The 22524-nt window shown below is 46.7% G+C and overlaps 1 protein-coding gene across 2 annotated transcripts in view; it reads right to left on the reverse strand.

Annotated features, from left to right (window-relative positions):
* PRKAA1 (protein kinase AMP-activated catalytic subunit alpha 1) overlaps positions 1 to 22287 on the reverse strand; it is a 44456-nt gene extending 22169 nt beyond the window's left edge. The window contains exon 1 of one of the 2 annotated variants that reach the window (XM_075842312.1): positions 22087 to 22287. In XM_075842312.1, the coding sequence (XP_075698427.1) occupies positions 22087 to 22213 (127 nt within the window). In that variant the 5' untranslated portion in view covers positions 22214 to 22287. The remainder of the gene's footprint in view (positions 1 to 22086) is intronic. The other variant, XM_075842321.1, reaches the window with a different exon arrangement.
* Positions 22288 to 22524: the final 237 nt, after the last annotated feature.

A 22524-nucleotide genomic window follows, 5' to 3' on the forward strand; every position in this document is an offset into this window, starting at 1 on the left:
AACTGGGCGTGTATTATGTGCGTACATCGGGGCGTTTACAACTTTTACTAGCTGGGCGTTAGGAATGGGAGTGTATGATACTGACGAATCAGCATCATCCACTTCTGTTAGTTACCACCCAGCTTCTGGCAGTGCACAGACACACAGCGTGTTCGAGAGATCACGCTGTGACGTCACTCACAGGTCCTGCATCGTGTCGGCCACATCGGCACCAGAGGCTACAGTTGATTCTGCAGCAGCATCAGCGTTTGCAGGTAAGTAGCTACATCGACTTACCTGCTAACGCCGATGCTGCTGCAGAATCAACTGTAGCCTCTGGTGCCGATGTGTCCTCGCTCGTCTGACACGATGCAGGACCTGTGAGTGACGTCACAGCGTGATCTCTCGAGAACACGCTGTGTCTGCACTGACAGAAGCTGGGCGTTCCGAAGAGACGTGGATGATACTTCTCATCAGAACGCCCAGCTAGTAAAAGTAGTAAAAACGCCCCGATGTACGCACATAATACACGCCCACTTGTACTTTTACTGTAAACACGCCCAGTTGTACTTTTGAAAGCCTCATTTGCATAAATATAAAAATGGTCATAACTTGGCCAAAAACGCTCGTTTTTTAAAAATAAAAACGTTACTGTAATCTACATTGCAGCGCCGATCTGCTGCAATAGCAGATAGGGGTTGCAAAACCTGGTGACAGAGCCTCTTTAAGTACCAGATATTCAGGCATGGTTTTCTTTATGCCGATCAGGTGGAATAAGTTACGTATTAATTTCATAGTTCAGGTTGTTACAAATGCAGCAATACCAATTACAGGCAGGTTTTTCCTTTTTTTCCCCATAATAAAACATTGTGTAAGGGTATTAAAAAACCAAAAAACAAGCTGTAAAACGACTTCGATACCACGGTCAGCAAAAAATAAAATAAAAAAAGTGACAAACAAGTATGATCTTTAATTGATAATGGTAAGGGATACCATGAATAAAAAGTTCATGTACCCCTCACCCACCTTGGGGTCATATGAAGCCATACTGGTACAGCAAAAGATTACACAGATCCCCTCTTACTGTACGCCCTGACAATGTCCCCCCTGCTCTTCACAGGCTGAAGTGAGAGTTACAAGTCCAGTATATGCAGCTCCCGCTTCAACCTAGACTAGATTCTTGGCTGTAAAACACTAAGACTGCAGTTCTAGCACCGTTTAGTTCAGCAGCTCCCCATGCACTTAAATGTTTTTTTAATTCTTCAAGGTGGTCGTATTAGGGACAAATATACACATGCTTTTATACGCATGTGTCCCCAATATGACTACTTTAGCAGGATGTGTGAGATTTATGGCAACCACAATGAATGTTAGGCTAGATTCACAAAGGCGCTGTGCATCTCGGACATGAAAAACTGAAGTTTTTCACGTTAGAGCTGCATCCGTGCTTTGCGGGATGCGATATCACGCATCCACCATAGGCTATAGTATCGAGGGATGCGTAAAGAGATAGGACATGTCCTATTTTCTCTCAGATCCTTCACACGGCCCGTTGAACACATTCGTGTGAATAAGGCCTAAATGGACAGAAAAGTGTCCATGGACTATTACAGCCTCCAGGAAGTGATGGAGTACAGCCCCTCCCCCAGGGACCAGGAAGTGATGGAGTACAGTCCCTCCCCCAGGGACCAGGAAGTGATGGAGTACAGCCCCTCCCCCAGGGACCAGGAAGTGATGGAGTACAGCCCCTCCCCCAGGGACCAGGAAGTGATGGAGTACAGCCCCTCCCCCCAGGGACCAGGAAGTGACAGATAAGGCTGTGTATAATGTTACTCTGCCTGAATCTAAAACATCCAGCAGTACAATAAAAAGGGGTTATCCGAAGACCAAAAGTTTCAAAAATTGCTATGCATTCATATTCTAAAAGGGCACTAATAGTGTACTTTATCTAAAAGTTCGGTATTAAATGGTGCCGCTCAAACCCAGTGTCGGCACGTCATCTATATTAGAAAAGCTCCAGGATATCCGGGAACAATCCACCAGGTTTGAACGGCACCATTTAGTACTGAATTTTTAATTAAAAGTAAATTAGTGACTTTTTTTATTTTTATATAAGACAAATGCAAGGTAATTTTTTCAATTTTGTCCCCGGATAAACTCTAAGCTCTATTCACACGAAGACCGGGTCCGAGCGTCAGACGATAACAGCCATTTGTGCCGTTTTGCATCTGTTCTAGATCGGGTTTGTTTTTTTTAATAGTCGATTTTGACCCGTTTTGCAACGGTTTTTAAAACGAATTCATTTCAATTGTCAATTTGACAAAACGCCACACACTGCCCTCCGTAGATACTCTACACAGAACCCCCCAGGAATGCAGCGCTACACACCTTAGCAAGTCAGAATAGCAAAACTCCTTCTCACATGCACTCCTGCCGCTCGCTCTCTTCCACAGCACGAAGACACTGCCGTCACGTGGAACACTCAACGGCAGCGCTTTACACTGACTCATACTTCTCCTGGCTGAACGGCTCCCATAGAATGGCTCAAAATAGGGCATGTTCCATTTTTGACAGCCCGGTTTACCAGGTGAATAGCCCCATTTGGGGTCTATTCTTACTGTGGCCGAGTAACCCTGTCGTGTGAATAGGGCCTTACCCTCCAACGATGAGAGGACACTGCTCATATTGTCCCAGTCTATGCAGCAAAGCTGACAAGTAAGCTGCAGAAAACAGGAAGAGTCAGCCTATTGTGTCTCTAGTGGTCAATGTGAGAACAGCAATATTCCCAATTTTTTTTATTTTAAACATGGTAAAAAATAAATAAAAATAAATCTGATTTAAAAAGAGTACCTGCTGCTTCACGGGAATTTTAAGAATAAGCCGACGTGTACACAAGTAATAACTGTGCAGCTGTTGTGACTCCAAGCATGACTGTCAGCTGGCCAGATTTTGGACGTCGATACCGATAGTTTGTGTAGTATTGAGATTCTCAATACCAAAATAAAAAAATAAATAAAAAAAAAAAAAAAAGTCCTTCCATATTCTGATGTTAGCCATTTTGAACGCCTACGTGCCTCACATTAATATTAATTAACCCCATAATGTTTCTCAGTCATAATGGACAACATTGGGTTAGTGAGGTACATGATGGGGTTAATTACTATTCATTTGAGGCACATGGAGGTACTAAACTCATAACCCCTCGTGCCTCACATTAATAAGTGAAAGAAAGCATTTTGTTTTTGACATCGTACACGTCATAAAAAGACGCTATAAATTTGTTATTACAGCTATGACAATACAGAGTATATTTTATGGAGAAACATTTTAAATGTTTATTGTAAAAAGTGTATATTTTTCACATTTTTTTTTAAACTCTAATGTACTGGCATATCTCTATATACTGATATTACACCGGCAGTTGTTAGGACATTCCAAAGTACACTGTAACAGGAAATCTGGTCAGACACCACTGGGGTTCTTCAATGGACCCTGGCCTGTCTGTCCATATATGGTATGTCCCTCGATCGATCCCCCCCTTCCCATTTTCCCCTTGAATGTTGCAGTCAGCTTTGATCGCGGCATTCAAGGGAATAGCAGCGGAGAGGTGGTTTCTCTGATCTCTGCCGTTAGAACGTGGTTGCGGCCGTGCAATACAGCAATTGCCCTGCTCCTGACAACAAGTGTGTGCGCGCAGTCAGCATGAGGAGATGCGGCGCCAGCACTGAAGACAGAACATGGGGGTCTTTTGCAGTGCGCCCGCTCATTAGTGCAGCGCTAGCCACCTCACATGCTGACCGTGCACACACTTGTCAGGAGCAAGGGAATGGCTGTATCACACAGCCGCAGCCCCGCTCTAAGTAATTTCATGTATTACAATACTAAGCTGAGCGGCCGCACAGCTTAGTATCAAAATACACGATTTAACGTTATTGAACCGTTTGAGGGTGCGCGGCATCGACATCGTATTGAAATTTCAATGCATCATGCAACCCTACTCAGGAGCATAAATTCTCTGACAGTTGATAGAACGTCTTTACAGGCATCCATGGACCCCTATAGAGTCCCTGCAACCACGGGACATGTGAAGCTGGTTTCTCTACTGCAGTGTTACATGAACCGGAAAATGTAAAATGAAAAGGCCAATAAAGTCAAAATCCCACTTCCAAATTTATAGATTGTAAGCTCTTTTGGGCAAGGCCTCTTATATGACAACTGGTCGAGCGGTGAATCAAAGAAAAAAAAAAATTGACAAAAGGCGCCACATCATGCAAAACTAATGAAGGATGGATGAGTGAATAACGGAAGAAATGCCACTCACTTTGTAAAGTTGTGCAAATTTTAAGGTCCTGTGGTTGTAGGCAGAGGTGAATCGTAATGCCGGCTGGAGCGATCACCAATCTAGTGGGCGTGATGAACCACTGCAGTCCATGAGTTAAAAAAACAGGGGAAATAAGGCCTCATGCCCACTTCAGTTTTTTTCCTTCATGGTGCTATCCGTTTTTGTCACTGATAGCACCCTGACAGTAATTTCAATGGGCCCATGCACACTTCCTCTACTTTTAACGGAACGGATCAGTCAAAATAACGGATGTCCTACTTTGGTCACTGATCCCATGACCCTGGGGCCCATAGAAGTCAATGGATCCATCAAAAAAAAAAACAAAAAAAAAAAAAACCATGGACGGCACACAAGGCTTCCGTGTGCCGTCCGGTTTTGATGGATCCGTTGCCCTAGCAACGGCAGGGCGTGCCAAAGTTCAGACAGACACGTGACCAGTTCAAATAATGTTCAATACCTATGTTGTTTTTTTAACGGAAACACAATGTCAGTTTGAAACAAACACGGATTACACACGGATATCATAACGGACACACGGATCTTTGAGAAACTGCCGTGAAAATGGTGATGGGAGTGTGCATGAGGCCTAATCGTGCTGCCAATACACAGATCAATGATAATGCAAAGCAGGTTAACAACTTCCAGACCGGCCATTGACTAAGCAGGCGGGCGGTCATCAATTAACTCTGCAGGGCCGTTCAAGAACGTCCTGTAGATAGCTTGTTTGCCGGTCTGAAGCGGGATTTAGCTGCGTAATACAGCTGCCTCTAGACAGCTGACATCACGGAGCTCTGCCCAGAGACCAATCAGTGAGGTCTCTGGGCATGTGATCATTGTGACAACTGTCACAATGATCACTATACTTTCCCCATCGTCACAGCACGCCACCATTTATTGCCCTGTGTAGGTAGTGCCACACAGCCACCCTCCCTGTGTAGGTAGTGCCACAGCCACCCTCCCTGTGTAGGTAGTGCCACACAGCCACCCTCCCTGTGTAGGTAGTGCCACACAGCCACCCTCCCTGTGTAGGTAGTGCCACACAGCCACCCTCCCTGTGTAGGTAGTGCCACACAGCCACCCTCCCTGTGTAGGTAGTGCCACACAGCCACCCTCCCTGTGTAGGTAGTGCCACACAGCCACCCTCCCTGTGTAGGTAGTGCCACACAGCCACCCTCCCTGTGTAGGTAGTGCCACACAGCCACCCTCCCTGTAGTCATTAGCATAAAGCTAATAAAAAGGTCATAACTGTCAAAAATGATCGTTTTTCTAAATAAAAACCACTGCTGTAATCTACATTACAGCGCCGATCACATCATGTACAAGATAGGCCACTTATAATGTGGACAGCCTCTGAGATATTATAGTTGACCCACTTTGCATCATGGTTGATTTACGTAAATGTCGGCAGCACTGGTATTTCACCTGCCTGTTTTTTTCCTTTCTACTCAACTTGTTGAGCTGTCCTTCAGTTTTAGTGAGGTGCTACGTGATTAACAAATACAACTGTCATTACAGCTCCCACAGGTATTATCACCCAGCTTTCCCAGACTCCTGAATAATCAATTTGCAAACGGGACACGAGTGGGAGGGAGAAGCCGAACTCGCAGGCTCTATGAGCGGGCAGGGGAAAGCAGAGCAGGCTCTGAGTAGACAGAACCCACCCCATCTATTGCTAGCTGCCCACAGATACACACCTGAGAGCAGCATCAGCTACTTATAAGAACCCAAAGACTTTAAAATTTCCCATTTTCTTATTTTAGGAGGAAAGCAACTTAATGTGATTGTCAAGTAAAAATACAAGCAAAACCTCCATATTCCTTAACCCCTTCAGACTGCCATACAAGTTCCAACTGCCGATGCCCCATGCAGTTGTAACGTGTATAGAACGTTGGCAGCCTGGAACTGGGTTTAATGAATGCAGTGCTGCACTCATGTCTGCCTGGGCTTTAAGAGCCCCGGAATACACCCCCCCACTGAAGATCGTGCCACACAACTATGCAAAACACCCTGTACATAGCGCCGCGTACGCTCCCTCTAGGAGGGAATCCCCGGCCAGCGCTCTTGCCACTGATTCCCCTCCTAGTGGGAGACCCCAAAGTTGAAACATCCCTGCTGTAAATAGTATAAACCCCCCCTGTAGCTAGTAGCTAGCCCCCCCCCCCCCGCTGTAGATCGCACTGAGCCCCCCTTCCCACTGTAGAGAGCGCCACCTAAACTCCCACTAGGAGCAGAATCCCCAGTGTCAGATCACTCTGTGCCAGCCTGGGATTCCACTTCTAGAGAGCCCCTGACGTCACTGTCCATCATCAGGGCTCTCTAGGAGCAGAATCCCTGGCCGACATTCTGACCGGGCCTTCTGCTACTGGAGCAGCACCCGGGCACACCATCCATATATGGACAGTGACGTCAGGGGCTACTACTGGAGCGGAATCCCCGGCCACAGCCCTGCTGATGCTCAGGCAGGGGATTCAGCTTTTAAGAGTTAGCCCCTGATGTCACTGTCCATATAAGGACAGACATCAGGGGCTCCCCCTAGGAGCAGAATCCCCAGCCAGAGGGATTCTGCTCCTACGGGGAGCTACAGTGGTGCCGTCTACGGGGGGAGGTGCCATCTACAGGGGTGTGGCACTGGCAAATGAGCACTACCTACAGGGGACCCTGGCGCTATCTACATGGACACCGTGTGTGGCACTATCTACAGTGGGAACGGTGGCACTATGTGGGCAATGTGGCACGATCTATAGTGGTATTGTGTCACTATCTAAATGGGCAATGTGGAGTTTTTAGGTGGCTGGGACAAAAGCCCTAACAGAAAAAAAATAAAAATGAATTTTAACGTCCATGAAAAACAGATGGCAAATGGCAGTGAAAACGGTCAGACGGCCGGGAAATGGATTCAAATTAGACACTGATGCAAAACTGACAGTCGATCCGTGGTCCACTGCTCTTTCACGTCGTGTGAATATAGCCCTATAGCCCTCTTCACTCAGCGATTCAGGCTGACAGGAAGAAGGCGACCAATTGTTACAGAGCTGTACAGTGTGGGTGCGTATATACATACAAATAGATAAAAATATGTACAAAAATTTCAAGTGTTTTCACTTTGTGATGTGTCTGCACATAATAAATGTAAAAAAATGGAATTAAAGAGGCTCTGTCACCAGATTTTGCAACCCCTCTCTCCTATTGTAGCAGATCGGCGCTGCAATGTAGATAAGAGTAACGTTTTTTGTTTTTTTTAAAAACGAGCATTTTTGGCCAAGTTATGACCATTTTTATATTTATGTAAATGAGGCTTTATGTACAACTGGGCGTGTTTACAGTTAAAGTCCAACTGGGCGTGTATTATGTGCGTACATCGGGGCGTGTTTACTTTTTACTAGCTGGGTGTTCTGACGAGAAGTATCATCCACTTCTCTTCAGAACGCCCAGCTTCTGGCAGTGTAGACACAGCCGTGTTCTCGAGAGATCACGCTGTGACGTCACTCACAGGTCCTGCATCGTGTCGGACGAGCGAGGACACATCGGCACCAGAGGCTACAGTTGATTCTGCAGCAGCATCGGCGTTTGCAGGTAAGTCGATGTAGCTACTTACCTGCAAATGCTGATGCTGCTGCAGAATCAACTGTAGCCTCTGGTGCCGATGTGTCCTCGCTGGTCTGACACGATGCAGGACCTGGGGCAGGAAGTGACGTCACAGCGTGATCTCTCGAGAACACGCTGTGTGTCTGCACTGCCAGAAGCTGGGTGTTAACGAAGAGAAGTGGATGACACTTCTATACACAACGCCCAGCTAGTAAAAGTAGTAAAAACGCCCAGATGTAACACACATAATACACGCCCACTTGGACTTTTACTGTGAACACGCCCAGTTGTACTTCAGAAAGCCTCATTTACATAAATATAAAAATGGTCATAACTTGGCCAAAAATGCTCGTTTTTAAAAAAAACAAACGTTACTCTTATCTACATTGCAGCGCCGATCTGCTGCAATAGGAGATAGTGGTTGCAAAATCTGGTGACAGAGCCTCTTTAAACTAATCTAGAAAATGAGACTCGTAAGTCTTGTAAAAAACAAAGTAGAAATAGTTGTGATATTCAAAGCGCTTTTAAAGATAATCGTTTCAAGAAGTGCATATCAAAACTGGAAAATTTGACCTGGACCCAGGGGCATTAATGACCCTTGGTCATGAAAGGGTTAAACAGCGCACAGGATTTCCATTTTGGGAGCTATGAAGTTAATGCCTCACAATAAAGGCCCTATTACACCGGCCGATAAAGCAAGCCGCGATCGAGAGATCGTTGATCGGCGCTAGCTTGCTCCTGTCACACGGAGCTATGGATGGGGACTAGCGGTTATTACTCAGATCGCTTGTCCCCAAACGTTGTCATGTCGGCAGCACGTCTGTTTATACAGGGAGTTGTGCTGCTGACAGATATTTTACTTTAAACGATACAATTAGCAGATGATCGAGCATTTGCTCGTTCATCTGCTAATCGCTGCCCTGTTCACACATGAGGATCGGTAAGGAGCGTTCTATGAACGCTTATCTGTCCGATAATCGCCCAGTGTAAAACCCCCGTAACAGTCATATTACAAAGCTTTAATCTTTATCTTCTGGAGATTCCAGCAATGTTATACAATCAGTACATTAAAGATGAGGAAAAATGTTTTGGGGTCAGCTTTTAGTGTATTTTTTATTCTACGTTTTGTACATTATAGGGGGCAGCCATATTGCCTGAGCTGCTGCTCTGATGTGTAAACAGGAGTTCAGATATTGGGTTTACAGCAGACACCTGAACCTCAGAAAGTTAGAAGATAACTATGGGATAAAGATAGTCTGTGCAATACTCTCATTCAACCATCGGCCAAACGGATAGAAAACAAAAGCCTAAAACTTATGCTCCTGTCCCTTTTGAAGCCAGCATGCATGCTTAGGGAGGACTGGCGTCAAGTCTCTGCCCCAACAGTGGTCTTAGGTCTGGATCATATAGTGTTTTTGCCTTCCGGAGGTTTTGGAGTCCCAACGTAGACCTCCGGCGCAAGGTGGCAAAGTTTCCCACTGTATAGTCATTCGTGGGATACATCTCCCCAACTTCTGGGGCAGAGCACTACTTGAAGCGCTGTGCCCGGGAAAGCTGACATCAGTCTATGTGAGGCTAGGGGCTTTGAAACCCCAGAATGCCCTCTCAGAGCACACACAAGCCCCCGATGTCACCATCTCTATACAGACAGGGGCTTCTCCAGTGCCGAGGACATGGCCAGAGCACCTCCAATGCTCTGTGAGTTAACTCTGTAGTTGAAAGCTGCTATCATTGTCCATATATGAGGAGTGACATCAGGGGCTTCCCCAGTGCCAGAATCCCCAAGCTGAGCAGATTCTCTTCCTAAGGACATTGGCACAGTTCCCCCGAGGTATATGTTTAACATATAACTGATTGATGCCAGTGTATGGCATCCGTCACATATAGGCTCCCATGTTTAAAAATAAATAAAATCGGATATACCAACCCAATGGAGGCCAAGAGGACTCCCCTTTGCCCTCCTATGGGCTGATTAAGTCCTATGGAAACATTTAGCTAGACAAAAGACTAAAAAGCTATGTAAATTATGCTCATGATTGTCACCCTAAAGGAAGCCATACAAGACAGGCAAAAATCAGCCAAACCTGGTGATTTCGGTGGGATTGGCTAAAAATATGATGAGTACAGAGACCGACTGTCGGGTGAAAGAAGGATTAGGCATGTTGGATTTCAGCACGGCTGATCCTTTGTTTTCATGTGCAAAAAGTGACTGCCATGTGGTGTCTGGCAGCAGCTTATTCCCCTCTTCCCATTAAATTAAGTATTCTCACTTGACCAAGTAGATTATGGATATTACTGGTGAAGGCGGGAGCAAGAGGTCAACCTAAGAGTTTGTCAGACAGCCATCTAAAAGATAAGGGCACTTTAAAGAGGGTGGAGCTTAGTCAAAAGGGAGGGATTACCTTGCCTGACTTGCATATTGCAGGCAGCAGTGGTGAAAGGTCAGAGGTAAAATGTAAGAAGGGAGGGGGAGGGGGACAAAAATGCCTCCTGGGACGCACAGGAGACCAGATTTTTCTGTGCACACTTAAAGAGGATGTCACCAGATTTTGCAACCCCTAACTCGTATTGCAGCAGATCGGCGCTGCAATGTAGATAAGAGTAACGTTTTTGTTTTGTTTTTTAAAACGAGCATTTTTGCCAAGTTATGACCATTTTTATATTTATGTTAATGAGGCTTTCTAAAGTACAACTGGGCGTGTATTATGTGCGTACATCGGGGCGTTTTTACTTCTTTTACTAGCTGGGCGTTGTGTATAGAAGTATCATCCACTTCTCTTCAGAACGCCCAGCTTCTGGCAGTGCAAAGACACAGCGTGTTCGAGAGATCACGCTGTGACGTCACTCACTTCCTGCCCCAGGTCCTGCATCGTGTCGGCCACATCGGCACCAGAGGCTACAGTTGATTCTGCAGCAGCATCAGCGTTTGCAGGTAAGTAGCTACATCGATTTACCTGCAAACGCCGATGCTGCTGCAGAATCAACTGTAGCCTCTGGTGCCGATGTGTCCTCGCTCGTCTGACACGATGAAGGACCTGTGAGTGACGTCACAGCGTGATCTCTCGAGAACACGCTGTGTCTGCACTGGCAGAAGCTGGGCGTTCTGAAGAGAAGTGGATGATACTTCTATACACAACGCCCAGCTAGTAAAACAAGTAAAAACGCCCCGATGTACGCACATAATACACGCCCAGTTGTACTTTAGAAAGCCTCATTTTACATAAATATAAAAATGGTCATAACTTGGCCAAAAATGCTCGTTTAAAAAAAAAAAACGTTACTCTTATCTCCATTGCAGCGCCGATCTGCTGCAATACGAGATAGGGGTTGCAAAATCTGGTGACAGAGCCTCCGGCACTTTTAACTTAACAGGGTTAACGTTTCAGGAACGCTGCTTCTATTCGTCACATTTATGATCTGGACTTCAAGGGGAAGCTGCTGAAGGTAAAGGGAACGCTACAAATCATGAGTAGCGTGCCTGAAAATCTTCCTAAAAAAGGGAGAGAGACACTCCTGATCGGAAGACCTCAAATGTTACTACACTTCTGAATGACAAACGCAATGTATTATGGACTCCCAGTCCTTAAAGGAAAGGTGTCAAGATTTCTGTTTTTTTTAAATAATTTATGTGTTTTTATTTAATAAAACCTATGTACTTTATTTTTGGTCAAAAAATGTTTTTTTTTTAGATTTAAACTTTCACTTAACTGGGGTCTGTCTTTTTATTTCATCTGTGTATGAGTCTCTTAACCGCCGCCACCAGGTGTACCAGGAAGTACCCGACCATCTGTTGTAAGTAATAACCACCAGCATAGTCTATAGGACCTGTACACTCCACTAGGTTTATGTCACACAAGGGGACTGGTTCTTTGTTACTCTCAGCAGCTACAACTCCATTAAAACCGATAAAAGCAGGGTGCCCGTTTTCCAGATAGTCGAGGAGACCTATACATACCAGGACACTCCATAATTGCCCAAGGTGGGAATACCCCTTAACCCCATCCCGCTCCTGGATGTCATGGTAACTGCATCGTTCGCGCTCCATGACCTAATGGTATGTCCCGAATTCGTTCAAGAGCTGTAATATCGGCCGTTTCCGACAGCAGGCTATCACAGCTCATTGTGTTGGGACCAGTCGCGATGGTCCCACCTAGCCGATCGCCGCGATTGGCTAGTCAGTGACTGACCAATTGCAGTGATCGCTGTCTTCAATTCCTCTCCCTGACATCAGTTCCTGCTGCAGCCGCCCTGAACATCTGTTGGAGTTCGCGAGACATTCAGAGCGGTTGTGAGCAGAGAAGAACTGAAGTTATAAAAATAAAAAAATTGTTTGCTTCCCACCTTCTCCATCCACTACCCACTCCTGTTCCCTTCCACCTTGTGATCTATCACTGACAACTTCAGTCTTCAGGACCAAATTTCTTGGTCCCTGGGGATCCTTTTTTCCTTTTGTTGTCTATATAAAATATAGAAAACAAAAAAAAAAAAAAAGAAGTTATTTAGACAATTTAACTAGTTTGGTATTCGGGTTAGTTAGTGTCAGGGAATAATCAAAAAGCATAGTTGGGTATAGCGTCAGGAAATCTCAGAATAATCTTTATAGGTTTAGTGTCATGGAATAGTCGTCGTAGCTAGGTTAAGCATAGGGAAGTTCACAAAATCTAGTTAGGTTTAGTGTTGGGAATCCTCGCCCTAGTTAGCTTTAGGCCTCATGCACACGACCGTAAAAACTCCCGTTATTACGGGTCATAATTACGACCCATAATAACGGGCTCATAGACTTCTATTGGCGACGGGTGCCTTCCTGTTTTCTCACGGGAAGGTGCCCGTGCCGTTGAAAAAAATAGAACATATCCTATTTCAGGCCGTAATAATGACACGGACAGTCCATAGAAGTCTATGGAGCTCTCGTAATGACGGGTGGCTACATGTGTGCACTCATTACGGCAGCGTTGCTAAGCGACGTCAGTAAATAGTCACTGTCCAGGGAGCTGAAAGAGTTAACTGATCGGCAGTAACTCTTTCAGCACCCTGGACAGTGACTACCGATCAGTATAAACCTGTAAAAAATACAAATAAAAGACGTTCATACTTACCGAGAACTTCCTGCTTCCTCCAGTCCGGTCTCCCGCCTGTTGCCTTGGTGACGCGTCCCTCTCGACATCCGGCCCAACGTCCTGGATGACGTTTCAGGCCATGTGACCGCTGCAGCCAATCACAGGTCAATCACAGGCTGCAGCGGTCACATGGACTGCCGCGTCATCCAGGGATGTCGGGCTGGATGTGAAGAGAGGGACGCGTCACCAAGACAACGGCCGGGTAAGTATGAATTTCTTTAACTTTTATTACAGAAAGGGCTGTCCCTTCTCTCTATCCTGCACTGATAGAGAGAAGGGGCTGCCGATTAGTGCAGTGCTATTTTGCCGCCAAAAACGTGCCCGTAAATACGGGTGGAATACGGGTGACACCGGACCCATATTTACGCCAGTATTTACGGGTGGGAAAAAATACGGTCGTGTGCATGAGGCCATAGGCTGGGTTCACACTGAGTTTTTGCAGGCGGAAAATCTGCCTCAAAATTCAGTTAGGAAGTTTGAGGCAGATTTTCCTCTGCCTACACGCCGATTGTGACTTTTTTCGCCTGCGGCCATTGAGCACTGCAGGCATAAAACGCTGCAAAATACGCCTTCTCTGCCTCCCATTGATGTCAATGGGAGGTCAGAGGCGTATCCGCGCAAAGATAGGGCACGTCCCTTCTTTCTAGCTTATGGTGCTAACAGTATATCACCAAGAACCCCACATCATTTTATGCCCAATACCACAGGTGGACTCCTGTAGACACAGCAGAGTTGGGCAAGTTCTGGGGACTGCTCTTGAACATGGGGCTTCTGAAATAGCCGTCCAGTAGGACCTACTGGAGCACAGACTTGTTATACCACACCCCGATGTACCGTATGGCCATGTCCAGGATGCGTTATGAGGCAATACTTCGCTTCCTACATTATGCCGATAATGAGCCGTGCCCACCCCGAGATGACCCCAGTTTTCACCGTTTATATAAACGGAGACCCCTATTAGACCATTTCAGTGCCCGTTTGCCCAAGCATACACCCCCGAGAAGTGTATTTCTATTGATGAGTCCCTGGTACATTTTAAAGGGATTCAATTCCGTCAGTACCTGCCGGGCAAGTGGGCAAGGTTTGGCGTGAAGATGTATAAGGTGTGCGAGAGTGCATCCGGGTATACCTACAAATTTAGGATATATGAAGGGAAGGACACCAGTATTCAGCCCCCAGAATGCCCCCCCCTCCCTTACTGGGAGTTAATGCAAAAATTGTGTGGGATTTGGTGCACCCTCTGCTGGACCAGGGTTACCACCTCTACCTGGATAATTTTTATACCAGCGTCCCACTCTTCAACTGCCTCGCTTCCAGTCCTGCGGCATGCGGCACTGCTAGAAGAAATCTGAGAGGCCTCCCTAAGACTCTGCAGGGCAAACACTCAGAAGGGGTGAGAGCAGGGCACATTCTAGCAGCAACATATTGTGTGACAAGTACAAGGACAAGAGAGATGCCACACCAGTACCCATGTACCTGTACGAGGTACCAGTACAGAGACCCCCAAACCAGACTGCATCCTGGACTACAATAGGTACATGGGAGGGGTGGACTTGTCAGATCAAGCCCTGAAGCCCTACAGCGCCATGCGGTGTGGTATAAGAAGCTGCCCATGCACATCATACAGTTGGCATTGTACAATGCGTACGTGCTACGTCGATGTGCAGGCCAGACGGGAACTTTCCTGGAATTTCAAGAGGTGGTTATCAAGAAACTAATTTTTAGGGACCAAGAAAGGGGGGGGGGGGCACCCAGTACTTCTGGAAGCGGGGCCACACGCATCATACCAGGGCAACACTTTCCAGGAGAAGTTCCCCAAACTGGTGGAAAGGGAAGGAGTCAAAAGAGGTGCAAAGTCTGCTATAAGAGGGGGATAAGGGAGGACAACACATCAATGTGACACGTGTCCCGAAAAACTAGGGCTCTGTATGAAAGTGTTATAAAACTTACCATACATCCCTTGATTTTTCATTTACCCTGATGCACTCCACACAGCTTATCCCCCTCATCTTTCCCTTCTGAGCCCTGCTGTGTACCCAGGCAGCTGATAACCGCCACGTTGAGGGTATTGCCATACCCGGGAGAACCCACATTACAGTTTGTGGGGTGTGTATCTCCGGTGGCACATGCTGGGCACACTATCGGACACTGAAATGGCATATATGTATAGAAAAGTGCAAATCTCACACTGCACCATCTGCTGCGCATTATCTTTTATACAGTACCTGTGGGGTCAAAATGCTCACTACACCTCTAGATGAATATCTTAAGGGGTGTAGTTTATAAAACGGGGTCACTTCTCGGGGGTTTCAACTGTACTGGTACCTCAGGGGTTCCGCATACATGACTACACACTAGAAAAGCTCCAGTAGTCAAAATGGTGGTCCTTCCTTTGAGCCCTACCATAGGCCCAAAAAGCAGTTTATCACCACAAATGGGGTATTGCTGCACTCAGGACAAATTGGGCAACAAAATTGGGTATTTTGTTCTGTGTGAAAATAAGAAATTGATTAAAAAGGACATCTTATTGGAAAAAGTAATTTTTTATTATTTTTTTTATTTCCCAGCCCAATTCAAATACGTGCTGTGAAAAAACGGTGGGGTCAAAATGGTCACAACAACCATAAATTCGTTTGAGGGGTGTAGTTTCCAAAATGGGGTCACTTTTGGGGGATTCGTACGGTTTTGGCACAACACCTCCTAGAGCAGGGGTCTCAAACTCGGCCGGGTAAGTGGGCCGCATATAGAAAGAATGGGAAGTTGACGGGCCGCATTACTTTCAAATTTGATACAATACAAAATTATTGTTAATCAATTAGTTATTTGAACTACTAGAACACTATATTACTAGAATAATAATACTACATTACTATAATAATAGCGCTAGGTTTAAAATTTGAGATATTTCTCCACGTGCTTATTTCAACAATCCAGCTTTCCAGTTTAAGTGTCGCTAAATGCAGTCCGGCGGCTCAGTTAGCACACATGTCAAGATTGGGCAGCCCCTTTTTGGATGCTGCCGCAGTGCCCTCTGTGGATAATGCAACACACCCGTAGATAAGGCCACAGTGCCCTCTGTAGATAAGGCCACAGTGCCCTCTGTAGATAAGGCCACAGTGCCCTCTGTAGATAAGGCCACAGTGCCCTCTGTAGATAAGGCCACAGTGCCCTCTGTAGATAAGGCCACAGTGCCCTCTGTAGATAAGGCCACAGTGCCCTCTGTAGATAAGGCCACAGTGCCCTCTGTAGATAAGGCCACAGTGCCCTCTGTAGATAAGGCCACAGTGCCCTCTGTAGATAAGGCCACAGTGCCCTCTGTAGATAAGGCCACAGTGCCCTCTGTAGATAAGGCCACAGTGCCCTCTGTAGATAAGGCCACAGTGCCCTCTGTAGATAAGGCCACAGTGCCCTCTGTAGATAAGGCCACAGTGCCCTCTGTAGATAAGGCCACAGTGCCCTCTGTAGATAAGGCCACAGTGCCCTCTGTAGATAAGGCCACAGTGCCCTCTGTAGATAAGGCCACAGTGCCCTCTGTAGATAAGGCCACAGTGCCCTCTGTAGATAAGGCCACAGTGCCCTCTGTAGATAAGGCCACAGTGCCCTCTGTAGATAAGGCCACAGTGCCCTCTGTAGATAAGGCCACAGTGCCCTCTGTAGATAAGGCCACAGTGCCCTCTGTAGATAAGGCCACAGTGCCCTCTGTAGATAAGGCCACAGTGCCCTCTGTAGATAAGGCCACAGTGCCCTCTGTAGATAAGGCCACAGTGCCCTCTGTAGATAAGGCCACAGTGCCCTCTGTAGATAAGGCCACAGTGCCCTCTGTAGATAAGGCCACAGTGCCCTCTGTAGATAAGGCCACAGTGCCCTCTGTAGATAAGGCCACAGTGCCCTCTGTAGATAAGGCCACAGTGCCCTCTGTAGATAAGGCCACAGTGCCCTCTGTAGATAAGGCCACAGTGCCCTCTGTAGATAAGGCCACAGTGCCCTCTGTAGATAAGGCCACAGTGCCCTCTGTAGATAAGGCCACAGTGCCCTCTGTAGATAAGGCCACAGTGCCCTCTGTAGATAAGGCCACAGTGCCCTCTGTAGATAAGGCCACAGTGCCCTCTGTAGATAAGGCCACAGTGCCCTCTGTAGATAAGGCCACAGTGCCCTCTGTAGATAAGGCCACAGTGCCCTCTGTAGATAAGGCCACAGTGCCCTCTGTAGATAAGGCCACAGTGCCCTCTGTAGATAAGGCCACAGTGCCCTCTGTAGATAAGGCCTGAAACCCCTGTCCTAGAGCCACATGTGGAACATTTCTAAAAACTGCAGAATCTGGACAATACATATTTTGTGGTGTTTCTCTGGTAAAACCTTCTGTGGTACAGAAAAAAAAAATGGAATAAAATGGAATTTCTGCAAGAAAAATAAAAATGTCCCCTCCACTTCGCTTTAATGCCTGTGAAACACCTAAAGGGTTAAGAAACTTTCTAAATGCTGTTTTGAATATTTTGAGGGCCCCCCAAAGCCACTTCAGAACTGAACAGGTACCTAAAAAAAAAGGCTTTTGAAATTTTCTTAAAAATATGAGAAATTGCTGTTCATGTTCTAAGCCTCGTAACGTCCAAGAAAAATAAAAGAATGTTCAAAAAATGATGCCAATCTAAAGTAGACATATGGGAAATGTGAACTAGTAACTATTTTGGGTGGTATAACCGTCTACCTTGCAAGCAGATGCATTTAAATTCAGGAAAATTTACTTTTCCAAATTCTGTAAATTGTGCTATTTTTCACACATAAAACAGGGAATATATCGATTAAGTTTTACCACTAGCGCAAAGCCCAATGTGTCACGCGAAAACAATCTCAGAATCGCTTGGATAGGTAAAAGTAATCCAAACTTTTTACCAGTAAAAGTGACATGTCAGATTTGAAAAAACGGGCTCTGAGCGTTAAAGAGGCTCTGTCACCAGATTTTGCAACCCCTATCTGCTATTGCAGCAGATCGGCGCTGCAATGTAGATTACAGTAACGGTTTTATTTTTAAAAAACGAGCATTTTTGGCCAAGTTATGACCATTTTTGTAGTTATGCAAATGAGGCGTGCAAAAGTCCAAGTGGGTGTGTTTAAAAGTAAAAGTCCAAGTGGGCGTGAATTATGTGCGTACATCGGGGCGTTTTTACTACATTTACTAGCTGGGCGTTCTGACGAGAAGTATCATCCACTTCTCTTCAGAACGCCCAGCTTCTGCCAGATCACACTGTGACGTCACTCACAGGTCCTGCATCGTGTCGGACGAGCGAGGACACATCGGCACCAGAGGCTACAGTTGATTCTGCAGCAGCATTGGCGTTTGCAGGTAAGTAGCTACATCGACTTACCTGCTAACGCCGAGGCTGCTGCAGAATCAACTGTAGCCTCTGGTGCCGGTGTCCTCGCTCGTCCGACACGATGCAGGACCTGTGAGTGACGTCACAGATCTGCACTGCCAGAAGCTGGGCGTTCTGAAGAGAAGTGGATGATACTTCTCTTCAGAACGCCCAGCTAGTAAAAGAAGTAAACACGCCCCGATGTACGCACATAATACACGCCCACTTGGACTTTTACTTTTAAACACACCCACTTGGACTTTTGCAAGCCTCATTTGCATAACTACAAAAATGGTCATAACTTGGCCAAAAATGCTCGTTTTTTAAAAATAAAAACGTTACTGTAATCTACATTGCAGCGCCGATCTGCTGCAATAGCAGATAGGGGCTGCAAAATCTGGTGACAGAGCCTCTTTAAGGCCAAAACTAGGCTGCGTCCTTAAGGGGTTAAAGAAACCGTTGAATGACACTAAAGGGAATGGGGGTAAATTTAGCAACTTTTCTTTGCCAGTTTTTTGGTGTAGAAAAGTTGCAAAGAGCCCGAGAAGTCGTAATTGGGGTTGCAAATTGTAAAAAACGGCATGGATTTTAAAAGGGGGCAAAGCCTCAGCAGCCCAACAGAATTGGAATTTACACCCAAAAACGGTTATACACTACAGTGGAAATCTACGCAGAGTCCTCGCAGTGTAGATTTTACTCTGTGGGGTGTAGCGAGGTAGAGGCGGATGTCAGGCCCCATACATTGCCCTGCGCTAATCATACTACCCCCAAACCCCTCATGGAGGCAATTTGAGGAAGAGAAAAAAAAAAAAAAAAAAAACGCTCACAGCTCCTCTTCTCCCCTCCAGGCTCCCTCTGCACGTTGCAGCTCATACGAGGTCCTGACGCTGCCATTGTACGTGACGCAACACGGATGTCATTGAGTGCTGCGTCACATATAAGACCCTGAAGCCGCTCAGCGTCAGGACCTTACATGTATCCACAAGATATCCCACCACCGGCCATAGCATCCAAACAGGAATAACGGGTGAGATGGCACCTCACGCTCCATAACTCCCATAGAAATGACTGGAGAAACAGCTGAACTCGGGTGCTGCCACCTCTACATTCATTCATTGCCGGGATGCAGCAGGACAGGGGTTGGCAGGGGGTGCCCCCTGTTCTGGAGAGAAGTTTGTGACCCCTATTAAACATTAATGGCATAGCCTATAGACCTGCAATATATTGTCCAGGATCGGAATACTCCCAGTGATAAGAAGACATTTCTTCCATAGTTCAGCCCTTTGCGCCGGTGTCTGGGAAGAAGTTGATAAACCTGAAGTTGTCACAATACATCTCCAAGGAGCAACGTCTCATACAACACACTGGTGGAGGGCAGTCGTCCCGGTCACTTGTGGGGTGCACAGTTACAACTCCCAGAATTCCATGCAAAAGACGTTGAGGAGCGACTGAAAATGCCACATACGGGAGGGTTGTCCACAAATTAGTTATGTTCCCGTCACCGCTCCTCGCAGAAATAACATGCATGTCAACGTGAAGAATCACCGCCCGCTCAGTAATATTCACTGCAGGCCTCTCCTTTATGGTAATGGCTTCACCTGTCAATGCAAAGAGGATGCAGGAAAGCGTCAACTGAGCAATGCTGCAAACGTGACAACCAAGATGGCGGTGGCGATCCAGCTGTCACATGATAACCACCACAGCACAGTGTTATTTGTTAGTTCTGCTCCAACTGTAATACAAGCCACGGATACAAAGTTACCGCTGGCGCCCAACAGAGTTTGGTTGTGGCGTCAAATCAGACAGAATTTACAATGGATTCTACAACGCAAACGAAGCCGTAATCCAGCCAAAGCACCAGTGGTCGTACCGGGACCTCAGTAAGTCAGGTGTATTGTACCCGTGTTCAACTATCTGTATTCTGGATATAAGAACAGAGCTTACAGAACCATAGGGATCTATAGAAATCAGGCATCCTGTAAGATTTAATCAGTAGAGATTCGGATGATAACATCTGGACGACAAATGGTTAAAGAGGGTTTACCACAAGGACGCCCGCCAAACACTACAATGGGGGTCCACGACTCCCTTGTTCAGGCACGGCAGTGTCAAGCGGAGGAGTTTGAACGGCGCGTTGATAAAGTGTGCGCTCATCTAATCTATTCGAAAACTATGGGGCTGGTGAGAAGAGCTGAGCACTATGCCTGGAGACCCCGTTCTAGTAATCAAGGGGGTCCCGGCTACGAAGCACATACAACTCTGACCTTTTCTGTAAGACCGGTAATAGAGATAAACCAACTAACTCCGCACAAATAGAGTTCGGTCTAAATTTCAGATTCACCGAAATCCGTAACATTTGAGGCTCGTGACACACTAACTGGTGGCCACCGGCGAACCGGCCACTTCTCACAACTTACAGAAAAAGAAAGAAAGAAGTCAAAATAAAAGTACCCAATTTCCGACCTCGCCTGGTCTCCCGTAGCCTTGCTTCCTTACAAGGGAAGATTACGTTTTGTGACCACGTGACGGCGCAACCAACCACAGGCGTCATGGGTGGCACCGCAAGTGCCCCGATTGGCCTGTTTGATTCAGATGTCTCCTAGGATTAGATACAACTTGGATACAGTCCTATAAAGACATCAGAGAGCCAAACAAGGCAATCGGGGCACTTGCGATTCGCAGCAAACTTATTCGGACTGAATAAAATTTCAGGAAATTCGCTCATCTTTAACATTCATTTAGTGGGAAACCCTTTAAACGTGGTTGCAATACACCGGACTGAATGAAGCAACGAGCTGTATTTCTACATAATCTGTATTTCCCAATACACTGGAGGCCGAATCCGCCCGATAGAAGGTCAGCAGAGGATAACACACATATTCCCAATCGCTAGAACATGTATATGGAGGCAATGGAATGCGGGGGATGGGGCACTACCTTCACAGGACCCCCAAAGGGGACAGGCTCTACAAACCACAGCTTTCATGCTAAAGGCCCCAACTTGATTTTAACAACTACTGTGCACAGTCCCTACAGGAAATAAATCCCCCCCCCCCCACTTGGGATCAGCACGTTATCGGGCGACAGTCATAGGGACACAAGCTGTTAACTCCGGACAACCACATTAAGCTGCCCAAGCACGGGGCAACTGGTCACCAATCGGATGAGCGCCCTAAGGCAGACGCAGCGCAACCAACATGGGCATTAAAGGGGTCCCGAGCGGACACGCGTAACATATAGACTGCCATTCATCAAGTTGTCAGACATGCAATTCTACTTTCCTCCTGTAGTGGCCGCTGTAGGGAAAGCGTCTGGCTGGTGGCAGCTTTCCAGATGTTTGCCAGGTGACAAGCAGTATGGCCGCCCCCTCCTGTAGTCACAGCCCTAAGTTTCTTAAAGGGGATGTCCACTTTTCACCACCGCAGACCACCATGACACAACAACTCGCAGGAACTATTGAAAACCGCCAATGCAAAGGGAGAATTTGTCCAATAACGTTTAACTGTCAGGCACAGGCCGGCGTCTATAGCTCGCCATTGACTTCTACGTACAAACATAACAAGCAGTCACAGTCATAACGTACGCAGCTACAAAGCCAGTAATAAAAGTTATTACACCTCACCACTCCCACTGTCACCCATTCACCCCCTCAGCCACCAGAATAAACCCTCACTAGGCTACAAAACCAAGCCCCACCCCACCAGCGACTCACCTTTGACTTTGCCGAAAGTGCCCACCCCCAGCGTGTCCCCCAGAATATAGTGGCCGATCTTCATCCTGCCGTCATGATGCTTCTGTTTATCGGCCGCCATCTTCAGGAAGGAACTGAGGCTGCGCATTGCGCGCTCCCGACTGCCGAGGAATGAGGAGGCGCACAAGGGCGGAGCCACGGATAAACAACGAGGGCCGGGCTACGGAGACGCAGATTATTTATCAGCCAAGGATAGGCCCTGATTGGACAATTAGAGAAGGGGCGGAGTTACCAGTATGTCCTCGTAAACAAGCGTCCGCGCTGTGCAGTGTGAGGTGCAGCGTGCTGGTGAAGCGGCCAGAGGTCACACACCCGCCTCAAAAGCCCGCCAATTCTAGTCGGATCCGGTGTGGACACAGACGTGACGATTATGTTTATGTTTTAATTTACCACAGCGAG

This window comes from Rhinoderma darwinii, chromosome 1, assembly GCF_050947455.1.
Source record: "Rhinoderma darwinii isolate aRhiDar2 chromosome 1, aRhiDar2.hap1, whole genome shotgun sequence".
NCBI classification, from domain to species: Eukaryota; Metazoa; Chordata; class Amphibia; order Anura; family Rhinodermatidae; genus Rhinoderma; species Rhinoderma darwinii.